Genomic DNA, 14,092 nt, shown 5'->3' with positions numbered 1-14,092 from the left:
CAAGCAAAGTACAACTTTGTTATCTTGAGATTAGACATGTGGCTGCCATCAATGGCCACAATGGCTGGCCTTGAGAACATCCTTGATGCTAATTGTTTTTTGGAGTTCTAGAGCAATTCTATCAGGCAAAACAAACCCTTAGACTACTCTTGGTGTCTGTATGTAGGAAAACATCTGGCATGGTCATCAGGTTAACTTGAAAACCTAAGTAGGTAGTTAAAGGCATAACCTGGCTAAGCAGTTGTTGCTACTCAGCATTTGGAATTTCATAGTGGAAAGATACTGACCTTAATTCTAATGCTCTAGTTTTTCTTAGTAACATGACTCACTATGCACAGCTAGGGGCATGGGCACCAGTCAACTGACCCAGCCATGCCTCATGGCTGAGGAAAATCCACAAACTCAGCTGTATATTTCCCAAATGAGAGGATGCCAAGCAGTAAAAATTCAAATCAACTCCCCACTACTACAAGTGTCTACTTGTGTGTTAGAATAAACAGTAGTGAGCTTCATCATGGCATTTTCAGTTTGACTGATTTGTAAAAAGGCTGTGTATGTCTTTCACACATGGTAGAGTTGAGCATTATTAATTTATGTCCATGTAGAACATTAAGAAAAACAAGACCTATTTACTAGTGTTGAGGACAGGGACTAGGATTAAGCTCTGCTCAGTGACACCAGTAAAATTCCAAAGGAGCTTGTTTAGTGACAGAGTATCAGTTTGAACCTCTGGCTGGCTGGCCTGGAACTCACTATGCAGATCAGGCTGGTTCTGACCTCACAGAGATCTACTTTCTGCCTCCTGAGTGCTGAGATTAAAGGCATGAGCCACCACACTCAGGTGTCCCAAGTAACGTTAAAGTGACAAAAATACCTGACACTGACACTGAAACAGGAGAGTCAGCCTGGGCTACACAGTAAGAACTTGTCAAAATGAGTGGAGTCCAGTGAGATAGCTCAGTGGGTAGGGTACCTGTTACCAGGGTGAATGTCTAAGTTGGATCCCCAGAACCCACATAGTAGGAAAAAACCAATTCTCAAAGTTGCCCTCTGACATCCACACACATGCTGTGACATGTGCCTCCCACACCAAAACTAAATAATGTAACTTAGAAAATGAGTTACCCTTACAATTACACGACCTAGTACCTTAATTCACAACTTTGATAGAGCAGATCCAAGCAATGTGAAGTATGCATGCTTCTTCACTCATGTACTTTATCTAGTTACTTTGTTTCTCTTTCAGGTTCTCCCAACCCTTCTTCATATCTGAAAACGTGGGGACTAACACCTGATCACTGTGGCTAGGAAGAACCCCATCCAGCTTCCTCATGCATCTCCTCCTTCTTTAGACTGATGCTCATTGGTATCAAGGTATTATTTCAACTGTTCATCTGCATTCCTCTCCTATGCTTGGTGCCTTTCCTGTACAATTTTGATTGTCTGTCAGCAATGAAGACACTAGGGAGGATGGCGACATTGTAACCCCGCCATTTCATTAGGCAGGCTTACCTGGAAGTCCTGAGTGCTCTGCTTTCAGTGAGCTGGACACAGGGAGTTAGGAGAATGAGACTCTCACCCACACCTTGTCCTCTCTAGACTAAGCATGCTTTAGCTGCCAGTCTTTAGTACCAAGGATGTCCATCCCTGGTATCCTCCAGACCTTATAAAAGCTAGGACCTAACTTAAGGATGGTGTACCTACTGTTGTTGATCCCCCTCTGGATAGCCTTGTCCCTTTTCTCTGACCAAAGAGAGAAGACTTTTTTTTTTCATCCTTCATAGGTTTCAATTTCTACCAGCCTTATTTGCTCTCGCCTGAGTAGGTATTATTTTTTCTGACATATTTTTCATTCAATTATATGTGCTTGCATTTAGTGTGTTCAAGTAATTGTGATTAATGTATAGTAATGGTTGGTGTTATCGAAACTTTTCTAGTATCTCAAAAGAACAAACAAAAAACCAAACCAAATGAAAACCAAACCAAAACCAAACTATCTCTAGTTTGACAGTTTCCAATAAAACAGCTATTGGGACATAGCTATACTGTCTATTAAGTTATTTGCAACTGGCATTACAACTTTGTATGACAGTTCTAAGTATATGTATAATATCTTCATTGTGTCCATATTGGCAATTAGAGATTAGTGTATCAAGTAGTTATGCAGGTAACTATGTAAAGGAATGAATTCAGAACCTTATAAAAGCCAGAAGTTATCAGTATTCATCACATGGACATGAAAAAGATGGAGCTGACGAAGATCAAAAGAACATGCTGTTTATTGTTTTAATTAAACCTAAAGCCATAACAAATGGCACACAAAAGGGGGGCAATTAAAAATACTTTATTTCCTTCTCTGGTGAAGTCCTTCATCCACTATAGGTAGAACACATTCATTCTCCTCATGTGTAGACAAAAAGCATTCTCCAAGAGGACTTCAATTTATAGGTAAAATGCAATAATTTTTAGTGTATATTTTGCTTTGGCACAATGAAAGAGACTGTAACAAAGTCAGTCCATTTATTGCCCTTCTCATTTGTAAAATAGTCATACCAACAAAAAGGTGACTCCTACTGGAGAAAATTCCTTACCAGAAATATATCCAGTGCAATTACATGATACCAAGAAAAACAACTTTCCCTTCTTAGACTGAGGTTTCTTACCCAAATACCTGGAAGACTGAATAGAGAATATCTAAGATTCTGTAATTCATGTGCATATATCAATTCAAATGTCATCATTTAGGTATATAGTAGGCTATGTTTTCTGGCCCTGTAATCATTTAGACGTAATCATAGGACTTTCTTAAAACAAAAGCAACAAGTACTGAAGCATCTGCCATCTGCATCTTCCTCTGTCACAAGAATGGTAAAATCACAAAAAAGTGGGTGTCGTGTGAGCCGGACCTTGGGGTGAAGGTGGTACAGAACGTGCCATAGCAGCCAGTCAACAGCTGGCACTGGAATGACATGGTAGCTGATATTTTTGCAGCATAACCCAGAAACAATAATAAAAATAATACTTTGCCATAACTACCAATGCACAGTTAAACTTTAAAACACAAAACCCAGAACTCAGTAGGAAACTACCGACGTAAATTATGACCTAATGGAAATAAATTATAAAAAAGCCACTTTTAGAGTTTTAAAAAAGTATCTGTAGTAAAAGAATGATTTCTGCTTGTAATCCTTGAGTGATTATTCCAAATAAGAGTCAACATTTTTTAAAAACTGTTCTTCATCATTAAGATACTCCAAAATCACATTTCCTCCATTGTATAAAGGGTGGTCCTCCTTAGTGATCCATGCTTCCAAAGTGTGATCCAAAGGCAGGGCTTCTCCTGAAGGAATGTGACACAGCCTCAGCTTCTGCTGAGAGAGAAACAAATCACACAGTGGTAATGACACACACTAATGGACACATCCCAGAACCTAAGGAAGAATGGTGAGAGAAATAGACCACACAGTGACAATGACACACACTTATGGACAGATGCCAGAACCTAAGGAAGAATGGTGACTGCACTTACCTTCACCGTCAACTTGTTGTTTTCATTTCTAAGACTGGCTAGAGAAGCTGCGAAGTCCACAACCTTTCCGATGCTCCATCGGAGGCAGAAGAACATGGCTTTGCTCTTCTCTTTGCTCCCCTTTGGTAAGTAAACCCTAAAGTAAACTCTTTCTGTCTGTGTAAGCAAAAGTTAACAGACAGGTTAGACACATGGAATAAGACTTTCCGTTTTCAGCTAGTGGTTCCCTTTCCTTCCTTCTTTTGGTCAAAGTAGAAAAACACTATGATGATGTAAGTTTTAGTGAGAAAACCAATCATGCAGCCCATCTAACCTACTGCATGTGCCAAGGACCCCAAACCCTAGTAGGTGATCTGCGTAATGACAGTTGTGTGACCCTTTTATGTTCAGGGAATGGGTTGAGTTCCAGTGATTCTGACCTGGACTATAGGCTTCCCTCATACCCCTCAGCCACTCCTGAGTTAAGAATGAGTTCAACACGAACAAAGAAATCAAGAAATTGATAGATCATTCAAGAACATCAGAACCCCTAGACATGGGCCTGTTGTGCTCTCTTCTGAAACAAACTGGTTTCAACTGTACTCCTTCGAGTCAAAGTCCTGTCATTTTCAAGACAAGGTTTCTGATACAAAACACTTGTTTATATATGAAAGACTTTACTATTTATTGGAGCAGCAAGAGTTTTGAGAACAAAGAAAGTGAAAATATAAAGTAGGATAAAGCCCCAGGAAAATACTTTATTAATAAAATAGGGTTTCAGAGATAGGATCTCTAACATAATCTGTGTCCTACTGTGTTCTTCAGTTGTAATTTGTTATTTAATTAACTTTATTTAAAAAACATATAGGGGGGATAGGGTTTTCCTCAATTCCTAAAAACTGCTTTAGAGAGATTGTCTACACAGGTCAACTTCTGAACAATAAAAATGTTGCTCTAAATGAAGCATCTCTAATGGAAAATGTTGGGGAACTATCGGAATAATCTTAAGAAATAATACAGTGAAAACAATTCCTGTCTCAGCAGAAAGGAATTCAGATTTGTTGAAGGTCAGTAGGATGTGTTATAGATAAAACAAAACAAAACACATTCAAAGAAAAGAGAAAAAGCCTAAGTGCTGGTCCACTTTTATCACCACCAGCCCTGCTCCCAAGGGAAAACAGCAGGAGTGCAAATAGGAAAGAGAAAATGAAAATTTATAGCTTCTAAAAATATGTCTTAGGATAAAAAATGAGCTAATGGGAAATTGAAGCAAAAGGCTCATGAGTTTGTAAATTTAAGAACAGCTTGGGAGACCCAGTCTCTAAATAAATAACAGCAACAATAACAAAATACATAGGAAAGAATAAACAAAAACAAATCACACAGGCTCACAGGGTTTCAGAACATGTAGTGCAGAGCTTAACGGTGGCTAAGTGGGAAGTAAATATTGATAAAGACATGGCTGTCGGGTGCTACGGAGAGCCTGGTGTGGGACTCCATATCTTATGAGCCACCTTACAATTTATTTTTTCTTAACTAACGATTTTAGGGAGAGTAGAATCTACAGAGCAGGCTAAGAGAATGACGGCTGCATCAGGACAGAGGAAGGTACAGAGCATAGCTGTGCCTCCCTGACCACAGAGCTGAGCTCTCCCAGCTCACCAGCTGCAACTGCAACTACCTCAGAATCTCTCCAGAGCAGAAGCAAGCTTAGGCTCAAGCTTAGGCTTGAAACTGATGCTGTGGATGGGTGGGCTGAGGGAAACCAGTAAACTTTAGGAGGGACTGGGAAGTAAGGGGAGAGAAAAATACAGGAGATCCCTCAAAGTCAAGATGAACTTGTGGGATCAATAATCTTAAATTTTAAAGTAATGAACATAACAGAAATCTAAAAGAATATTAAAGTAAGTTACTTCGGATGTGGTGAGAGACATTATATAGTATTTCCCATAAAAATGAACATGTTATAAAATGAAGACAAGATGTAGATATCCAAGAAGAAATACAAGAACTAAAACTATGACTTCTAAAATAAGAAAGTCAAACCAAGTAAATTTCTGCCATCCACAATTAAAGGCTTAATTAATGAGATGGTGGATTTGAAGGTCATCTAGACGGCAGTGTAAAGGGGCACAAAAAGGAATCATAGATTCCTGGGACACCCTGGACTACATATGAACCTATCTCAAAAAAAGAAAATAATCAAAGAGGAGACGGAATCAGCCGGGCAGTGGTGGTGCCCACCCTTAATGCCAGCACCCAGGAGGCAGAGATAGGTGGATCTCTGAGAGTTCTAGGCCAGCCTGGTCTACAAATGGAGTTCCAGGACAGACTCCAAAGCTACACAGAGAAACACTGTCTCGAAAAACCAAACCAAAAAATTTAAAAACGAGACAGAATCAGTATCAGTAGGAAAAATGGCAAAAAGTTACATCACACATTTCATGGAACATGATGTACATTTTAGAGAAAGTATCAGCAGTAATAGCACACAGGTTTTTTTCTACTAGGCAATGGGCATACATCAGAGATGGCTACATAATCTATCTGAAACATGCTTTACTTTCATTTATAGCCCTCACCACTCAACACTTATAAATATTACGTATATGTAACATCTGCTGGTCAGTTTTACTGAATTTACACAAACTAGAGACAGCTGGGAAGAGGCCTTAACTGAGGAATCGCCTCCATCAGATCGACCTGTTGGCATGTCTGTGTGGTCTTTTCTAGATTGCTAACTGACTGAAGAGGGTCCAGCCCCCTGTGCGCAGTGTCATCCCTGAGCATGATGTCCTGAGCTGTATAAGAAAGCAGGCTGAGCAAGACAGGGGCAGCACTTCCTGCCTGAGTTCATGCCCTGACATCCCTCAGTGATGGACTGTGACACGGAGGCTGAAAAAAATCCTTTCCTCCCCAAGTTGTTTTTGGTCAGTGTTTTGTCACAGCAACAGAGATGCAGGGACACATGGCTAAATGTTAATTAATGAATCTGTATGAGGGTATATAACTATGTATGTCTGAATTTTTTCCTGTCACTCACTCTGCAGCTCAAGTTAACCTTGAACTCATAAATTCAGTCTCCTAGGTGTTGGGATTTTAAAGATACTCTCTAGAGAAGCTCCCCTCCTAAATACTTGGATTTATGGAGAACAGGTGTTAATAACAATGCCCTGAATAAATCTGAGATTTATTTACAAAAGTAACGTAGGCCACAGTCATACAAAAGAATGTGTAGCTACCGAATGAACTACACCACAGCTTAAGTACAGGTAAATACTAAAAACAGGATGCAAAGAGGGGAAGAAGGCTCTGTGTGTTTGGTTGCCATCTCTACAAAGAGGGAAAATGCAGCAATGGGAAGTATTTGCACAGACTCCACAGCACGCGGTCCTTAGAACTGATATGTCAGGTTTAAAAGCTGTACTGGATGGAAGGGAGGAAGAGAAAGGAGATTTGAGACCACTTGACACGCTTGCTCTTTTCACCTGCGGCAGTGACTTATCCCCGTCAGCATGCATCTTTAGCTGCATCAGAGCCACCTTTGCGGCTGTCCCGCTGCTTTTCGCGCCCTTCCTTCCTTTACTTCCTGCCGCTCCGGTCTTGGAGTCTAAGGGAGAAAGAAGTGTAAGCATGTACGCACTTTCCCATCGCAATTTCCAGATTTTCTTTCCTGTTTTCTTCTCTTTCTTTTCCTTTTAGTTTTTTTCTCTTGTTTTGAGACAAGGTCTCCCCATGTAGTCTTGGCTGGCTTGAAACTCACTGAGATCCACCTGCCTCTGATGGGACTAATGCAGTACACACCAAGCTCAACTTTACATTATGGTCTTCGACATACATAAATTGCACAGCACAGCTCTGGTAAGTATATTTACATGACTACTGGTCAATCTAAGTAGCTTCTACCTTAAAAAAGTTCACAGGTACTTTGCTTCTTTCTGGCCTAACTGATTTAATCTAAAGTGGCCACTGATGCTTTTATAGAACACTTCCAGTTTCAACAAAGGCTCCACCCTTAATATGGGATAAAAGTTCTACTGAACTAATACATTGCAAGAGAAACTAAGCTAAGTCACAGCCATGTTCTTTCCTAGTGCTTTTCCTGGTGCCTCATCGGCATTCACAGCACAGCCAAAGAGCCTTAGTAGAATGCATTCTGTAGACAAAGCTGTCCATCATGCTAACCTCATCGACGTAACTAGCTATAATCGTTGACACCGGACCTAAACTGCCCAACAAATGATTTTCTGATTTTTCACTAGTCAGGAAGGCTTTGTACAAAATACGTTAATGTTATTAAAATGCATGTTCTTGGGGCTGCAGAGATGGTTCAGCTCTTAAGAGTACTGGCTACTTTTCCAGAGGACCTAGATTCATTTCTCAGCCCCCACATGGCTCTTAGCTGTGTATAACTACAGTTCCAGGGGATCTGAAACCCTCTCTGAACTCCAAGGGTACCAAGCATGCAAGCAGTACATAGACATACATGCAGGAAAAACACCCATACAAATACTTATAAGTAAAATAAATAAAATTTTAGAAAAGAATGCAAGTTCTTACACTGGGGCTGCTAACGAAACCTCCATAACTGATGATCACACGTAAGACCAGGAGCAGTGGAGTAAGAAATGTACACCAGGAAGCAAAGCAGCCACACAGGCTTACTAGGACTCACCGATAATGTCTTTGACGAGTTTCTGTGTGGCAGCCATTCTTGGCTTTGGGAGCTCCAGTTTTTCACACCCATGATCTGACTGATGACGGTGTCTACAAGTAACAGAGGAGTTAGTTGTCACTCGCTCATGTACAACTAAACAGTTACGGAAAACTTGAAGGGTTTAGTGATACCTTAGGCAAAAGTTCTTCTCACAATAAGGACATATCACTGCTACAAGCTCTACTTCAGGACAGTCCTTGAATGAACATGAGTAAGATTTGTGTTCATCTGTTTTTGGTCTCTCTTTGATTATATTCACCTAAAACAGTAAGGGGGAGGGGGGAATGGCACTATAATTCTCATTTAAAACAACACAAAAGCCAGTGTTAGAAGGCATCACCCATATCATTTTGGTTTAAATTTATTAGATTAAGCTATATGTTCTCACATACAAATTACAAGGAATATTTGTATGAGAAATTATTGCTATGCTTATTGTTCCACTGTCATAACTTTTCTGATGTGTCATAATTATGTTTTAAGTTAAATTAAAATGACTTTTCAGTTTCCCTGCCTTTTTATTGAGACTGGGTCTTACTACATAATAGCCAAGCTGGTTCTAAATTTGCAGTATTTCTATTTCAGCCTCCTGAGTGCTGGGATCACAGGGGTGTACCACTGCGCCTAGTTTATTGCCTACAGTTTTACTCTCTGCTTTGAAACACTGCCAGACAAAGATGCCCTATCAAAATCGGCCCAGGTAGTCAACTCACCAACCTTCAAATAAGGAGTCATAACTACTTTCTATGCCAGATTTAGGAAATGAACAACAGTTTAGGACAAGGAACCCTTAAAAATCGTATCTGTAACATGAGGCAGTTTTCAAAATCATAAACTACTTCCCATGCAATGTGGAATATTTTATTATCAGAAAACATTACATCAGAATATAAAATGCAAGATCTTCTTTGGAAGGGAAAAAAGGAAACAGACAAAGCCACATTACTGAGCACTGAGTAACTGACTCTGTACTAAGTTCCATCCTTTATTAGTAGTGATAAGGTAGTAATTTGGTTTCTGTCTTTGGCGTCCCTTCTCAATCCATTCATGTTTTCAATCAGGATAAGGATTTTCTTTTGTTGGACTAAGGGTTTGTTCTTGGTAGTCTAAGGCTGATTGGGTCCAAAAACTTGACTGCCACAGAATCCTATCAGCAGCCACCAGTGAAAACGAACACCACAATGACGGTGACCTGGAAGGACAGTATGATGTGGGCACTGAAGCCAGTGTGTATCATACATAGCCTAGTGCTATGAGCGGGCTTCCTAAACAGAAATAGTAGGAATCAAGACTATGAGGATAAAATGTGTAAATACCAATCAAAGCAAATTTTCTTCAAAGAGAAAAATATTAGAAATGTAGCAAAAGATTCTTTATATGTAATTAGTTTAGGATGCTAAATATCTGGTATACTGACTAGCTTTAAATCTAATCAAATTCTAAAAGTATATGAGTACAAATATATAAATTATGTCAGATAAGAGAAAATTAAACATACCTCAGGACAACCATGAGAGTCCCTGCTTCTGTGTTCAAGGCTTAAATGATTAAAAAAAAGTGTTTATTTAAATGCAATCAATTAATTCACTTAATGATAACTTAAGTAATTCAGACTATTTAAACATCTCACATTCTCAAGGTACATTATGCTCACTACACTAGTGACTTTCATGTAAAACCAACTGAAATCCACAGAAAGGAGAGTCTAAGTTCACCTACAATTGAGTAAAAACAATGCACCACTCCAGTTATCTTTAAAGTGCATGCAAATTTCAGTTAAATGAGGGAATGTAATATCAAGGCATGTCTTCTCAAATCCTTGAATTGTCCAAAGGTCATATTTGCAAGTGATGTATGCAATGCACTATCCATTTTAAGAACATTATAGGTTGGACTCTTTTCATCTGTTAATTAAAATAGAGAATAATCATGGCTGGATTTCTAAAAGCTATATTCTTTATATATGGACATTATTTTCTCATTGTAAATTATGAGAGCTAATCTTAAAATCCACATTTATGACTGCATTTCTTGGAACTTCAAAGATTAGTGGCATAACATGTATAACTAATTAGAGCCTATGACTAGTCAGCTTAAGTTTTTCACAGGTGATTACAATGCTAAACATCAACTGTCAGTGGCTAAAGTTAGAACTATTTTTAAATTATTTTAATTTTCTGAAATTAATCCCACACTGATAAATACCAAAATTATTTTCAAATCCCACATAAAAAAACTTAACTTACCAAAATATCCCTGAACATCCATCACATACAAATGGAAGAAAATCTAAAATTGGAGGAAAATGTGATAGGTACTAGTCAGTGTCTGACTTTGATTTAGTTTTCTTATGCAAAAGGAAGCTACTGGCCAATCCTATATGCAAAATTTTCTTTGACTGTCCCTGTGCAGCAAGTCACTATGTAATCTCTATTAAGCCAAAACTGGCAAATTTTCAACTCAAGGAAAAAGTGGCCGAATCAACAGGAGGTAGACATGACTTATAATAACTTGTTAAATCATAAAAGTCACTTTTTTGGTGGTATTTTTCTTTGTTTTGTTTCTGAGATTTACTAGGTGCTGTTTTTGAAGGCTGTACACTGCAGTGTCTGCATTTGGCATAAAAATTCTGGGTTTTCACAGAAACAGCTGACCTGACTTGGACCCCAGACTGATGGCTGGGAATCCAGCATGGGACTGATGTAGACCCCCTGAATGTGGATGTCAGTGAGGAGGCCTAGGCAATCTATGGGGGCCTTGGGCAGTAGATCAGTATTTATCCCTGGCATACAAATGGACTTTGGGTGCCCATTCCAAAATGAGAGATGCTCTCTCAACCTGGACTCTTGGGAGAGGGCCTAAGCCCTGCCCTAAACGAGATGAGAGACTCTGGAGATTCCTCATGAGGGCCTCACCCTCCCTGGGGAACTGGGGAATGGGGTGGGGATTGGGTGGGGGAGGCAGGGGAGGAGGGGAGGGAGAAGGAGCTGGGATTGACATGTGAAGCAAGCTTGTTTCTAATTTAAATTTAAAAAAAATTCAAAAAATTCTGGGTTTTAATTCTGACTCCATATCAATCTAGCAATACTAAGTAGATTACCTAATAATAAAGCCATGGATGTAGTATATACTATGCATTTCTCTCCCTTTTCTCTCTCTCTCTATGTATATATGTATGTATGTATGTATGTATGTGTATCAACCTGATCTGCATCTATATCTATCATACCTTATGTTGTCTACACACATGTATTTTGAAAAGTTAATACAAGTATCAATTCTTAGATATGGAAACTAATTATTAAATAAAATAATTAATAACCTTTATACATTTGTTTGACACAAGGTCTCACATGGCCCAGGTTGGCCTCAAAACTCCTAATCCCTTAGTCCCCACTTTTCAGACTCTAGAGTGATAAAATTACAGGTGTGAGCTACCATACCTGACTTAATCGCTTTCTAAATTGACTTCAGTATATTACATTTTAACAAGGAGCAACATGAAGCTAGATATTCCAGACATACTCCTTTCACAATGAAAATCAGAAGGTACAGCTCAGTCCCCTTTAGACAAAACTGTGATAGTCTAGAAAATGCAAAGAGGTTGTATGTAAGCAAAAGGAGCTGAGAGCTGAGCATGCTTGCAGACTAGGACTGAATAATGCTTCCCTCTGCTGAGGAGTGCCTGATGAACTACCACCATTGTTATTAAATAAAGCACGACTTCAAACTTCAATTTGATACCAAGAAGTTAGAGACACATGTGCCAATATAAGAAACAATAATCTACAAATTTTTTCTTTTTTTAGATCTATTTCATGAGTGTGTGTCATCTTGTGCTTTGCCACACTTGTGGAGGTCAGAGGAGAACTTTCTGGGAGTCAGTTCTATCTCTCTACCATGGTTTTGAGGCAGGATCTCTCTTGTTAGTCCTGCCAGTGCCCTCTGTGTATATGAGCCTCCTGTTTCATTGTCACTGCTCCTGTCTACCAGAGAAATTTCTACTCACTGAGCCATCTTACTGGCCCATTGTGTCACTTTTCAATGCAAAAAAAAAAAAAGGGCATGTTTGCTATTTTGAGACTTAAAGAGTGATCATGTAAATATTATATGCCATTCAAGGAAGCCCAAGAAGAGATATGATCAAGATAATTTCCTAGCATGTTTTCTCCCCCACTTAATTTTAACCCTTTTCTACTAATCCAAGAGACTGGTCTCAATTAATAAACGCTAAAGATATGTGAAATGAAAAAGGATGAGCTATATCACAGGTGGTAGACATTTTTAGATGTAAGTCAGCCTGACCAGATGTACATAATATCAGAGTCAAACCCAGACAGCTAAGTTTCCATAGGAAAGGACTACATGAAAACAAGTTTTGATCTGCCGAATGGTTCATAACTACAGTCAATGGCAAAGGACAATAAATGACATCACCTGTCCTGCTGTCTCTGCCTAGCCCAGGTGTTACACTGAATCCAGGCCAAATGTAAGAGTTGGATTCAGGACTTGCTACGAATTGACTGAAGCTGCAGCGGGTTGTATACACATTTGGAGTGCAATCCAGTAGGTAAAGACTGAGCAGTCTGTGAGTCTAAGGCTTGAAGAACTTGCCGGCCACAGGAATGTAACACCTACCACCAGGATCTTTCTTTATGTCGGGGTCTCTGTTCAGTGGAGAGACCATCACCACATTATTTATTAAACCTTTCTAGAAATGCAGTTTACTAATCTGCCACTAACCACTTAAGGGAATCCCGCACCGAAATCAATGCTGTTTATTCATGCTGTTCAATTCATTCGTCTGAGAAGGAAGAAGGAAGGAAGGAAGAAAGGAAGGAAGGAAGGAGGGAGAGGGTGAGGGAGAGGGAGGGAGAGAGAGAGAGGGAGAGGGAGGGAGGCAAGGCTTCTTAATTTGGAAGCCTCGAGAAGTCTGCAAGGTCTGCTTTTAGGATCTGGGCGGAAACCGAGGGGGCCCCAAGTTTCGCCCCCAAATTGAGGGGCAGCAACAAAAAGCACCACCACCACCACCACCCCGGAGGGCCACTCGCGCCCCGCGTCCTCCCTCACCCGCCGCCACCGCCCCGGCCGTCAGAACCCGGCCCAGCTCTCCCGCGGCCGGGGATGGGGCTTCCAGCGTCACCTCGCTGCCGGCAGTGCTGCACCTGGCAGTGCTGCCCGATGTCCAACTCCGCCATCTTTCTATCGCCGCAAGGGCGGGGCGTGCGGGGCGGGGCGTGCGGGGCGGGGCGTGCGGGGCGGGGCGTGCGGGGCGGGGCGTGCGGGGCGGGGCGTGCGGGGCGGGGCGTGCGGGGCGGGGCGTGCGGGGCGGGGCGTGCGGGGCGGGGCGTGCGGGGCGGGGCGTGCGGGGCGGGGCGTGCGGGGCGGGGCGTGCGGGGCGGGGCGTGCGGGGCGGGGCGTGCGGGGCGGGGCGTGCGGGGCGGGGCGTGCGGGGCGGGGCGTGCGGGGCGGGGCGTGCGGGGCGGGGCGTGCGGGGCGGGGCGTGCGGGGCGGGGCGTGCGGGGCGGGGCCTGAGTGAGCACCGGAAGTGCCACTGGCGGAGGTGCTAGCACGCCTAGGAGGGTCTGCGGTCTTGGGGTCGTGGCGAAACTGAGTAGCACTCAGTTCCTAGAGCAGAGGTTCTCGTTCTCAAGATTTAGAAAAACCCAGGTTCTCTTTCAGAAACCGCACCCACTGAGCCTCCGAAATCGAGAACGGCCTCACGACGATTTCTTGTTTTTCTTAGTGACTGTTAATCCCAGGAGCCAGCACAGACCTGGCATAAAATGTAAGAATCAAGGAACATACCTGAATACTGGTTATTATTGTCTTGATGATTCAGTTAGAAGTAAATGCACCCACAGTAG

At 41.4% G+C, this 14,092-nt stretch overlaps 1 protein-coding gene across 3 annotated transcripts; it reads right to left on the bottom strand.

The window, feature by feature from the left end:
- Window positions 1–2,261: 2,261 nt before the first annotated feature.
- Window positions 2,262–13,448, bottom strand: Zfand1 (zinc finger AN1-type containing 1). Of its 3 annotated transcripts, none has more exons than XM_013110887.3 (8): window positions 13,369–13,448; window positions 10,472–10,514; window positions 9,724–9,763; window positions 8,357–8,484; window positions 8,184–8,275; window positions 6,997–7,118; window positions 3,530–3,685; window positions 2,262–3,371 (listed from the first exon to the last, which is right to left on the bottom strand). In XM_013110887.3, the coding sequence occupies exons 1-8, from the start codon at window positions 13,421–13,423 to the stop codon at window positions 3,198–3,200; spliced, it is 810 nt and encodes a 269-aa protein (XP_012966341.1). In that variant the 5' UTR covers window positions 13,424–13,448; the 3' UTR covers window positions 2,262–3,197. The 3 variants fall into 3 exon arrangements, with proteins under 3 accessions (XP_012966341.1, XP_005066850.1, XP_012966342.1); XM_005066793.4 differs by having other exon boundaries at window positions 2,262–3,368; XM_013110888.2 differs by lacking the exon at window positions 8,357–8,484 and having other exon boundaries at window positions 13,391–13,441.
- Window positions 13,449–14,092: the final 644 nt, after the last annotated feature.

This window comes from Mesocricetus auratus, unplaced genomic scaffold, assembly GCF_017639785.1.
Source record: "Mesocricetus auratus isolate SY011 unplaced genomic scaffold, BCM_Maur_2.0 Super-Scaffold_6730, whole genome shotgun sequence".
NCBI classification, from domain to species: domain Eukaryota; kingdom Metazoa; phylum Chordata; class Mammalia; order Rodentia; family Cricetidae; genus Mesocricetus; species Mesocricetus auratus.
This window is presented reverse-complemented; position numbering and strand designations above follow the sequence as displayed.

Excerpts from the sequence above, each read along its gene's own strand:
- Zfand1 (XM_013110887.3), bottom strand. The coding sequence starts at position 13,423 with ATGGCGGAGTTGGACATCGGGCAGCACTGCCAGGTGCAGCACTGCCGG. Across the intron at positions 3,686-6,996 it reads GGGATAAGTCACTGCCGCAG|ACAGAAAGAGTTTACTTTAG; the intron begins GTGAAAAGAGCA and ends TTGCTTACACAG. Across the intron at positions 3,372-3,529 it reads ACAACAAGTTGACGGTGAAG|CAGAAGCTGAGGCTGTGTCA; the intron begins GTAAGTGCAGTC and ends TTTCTCTCTCAG.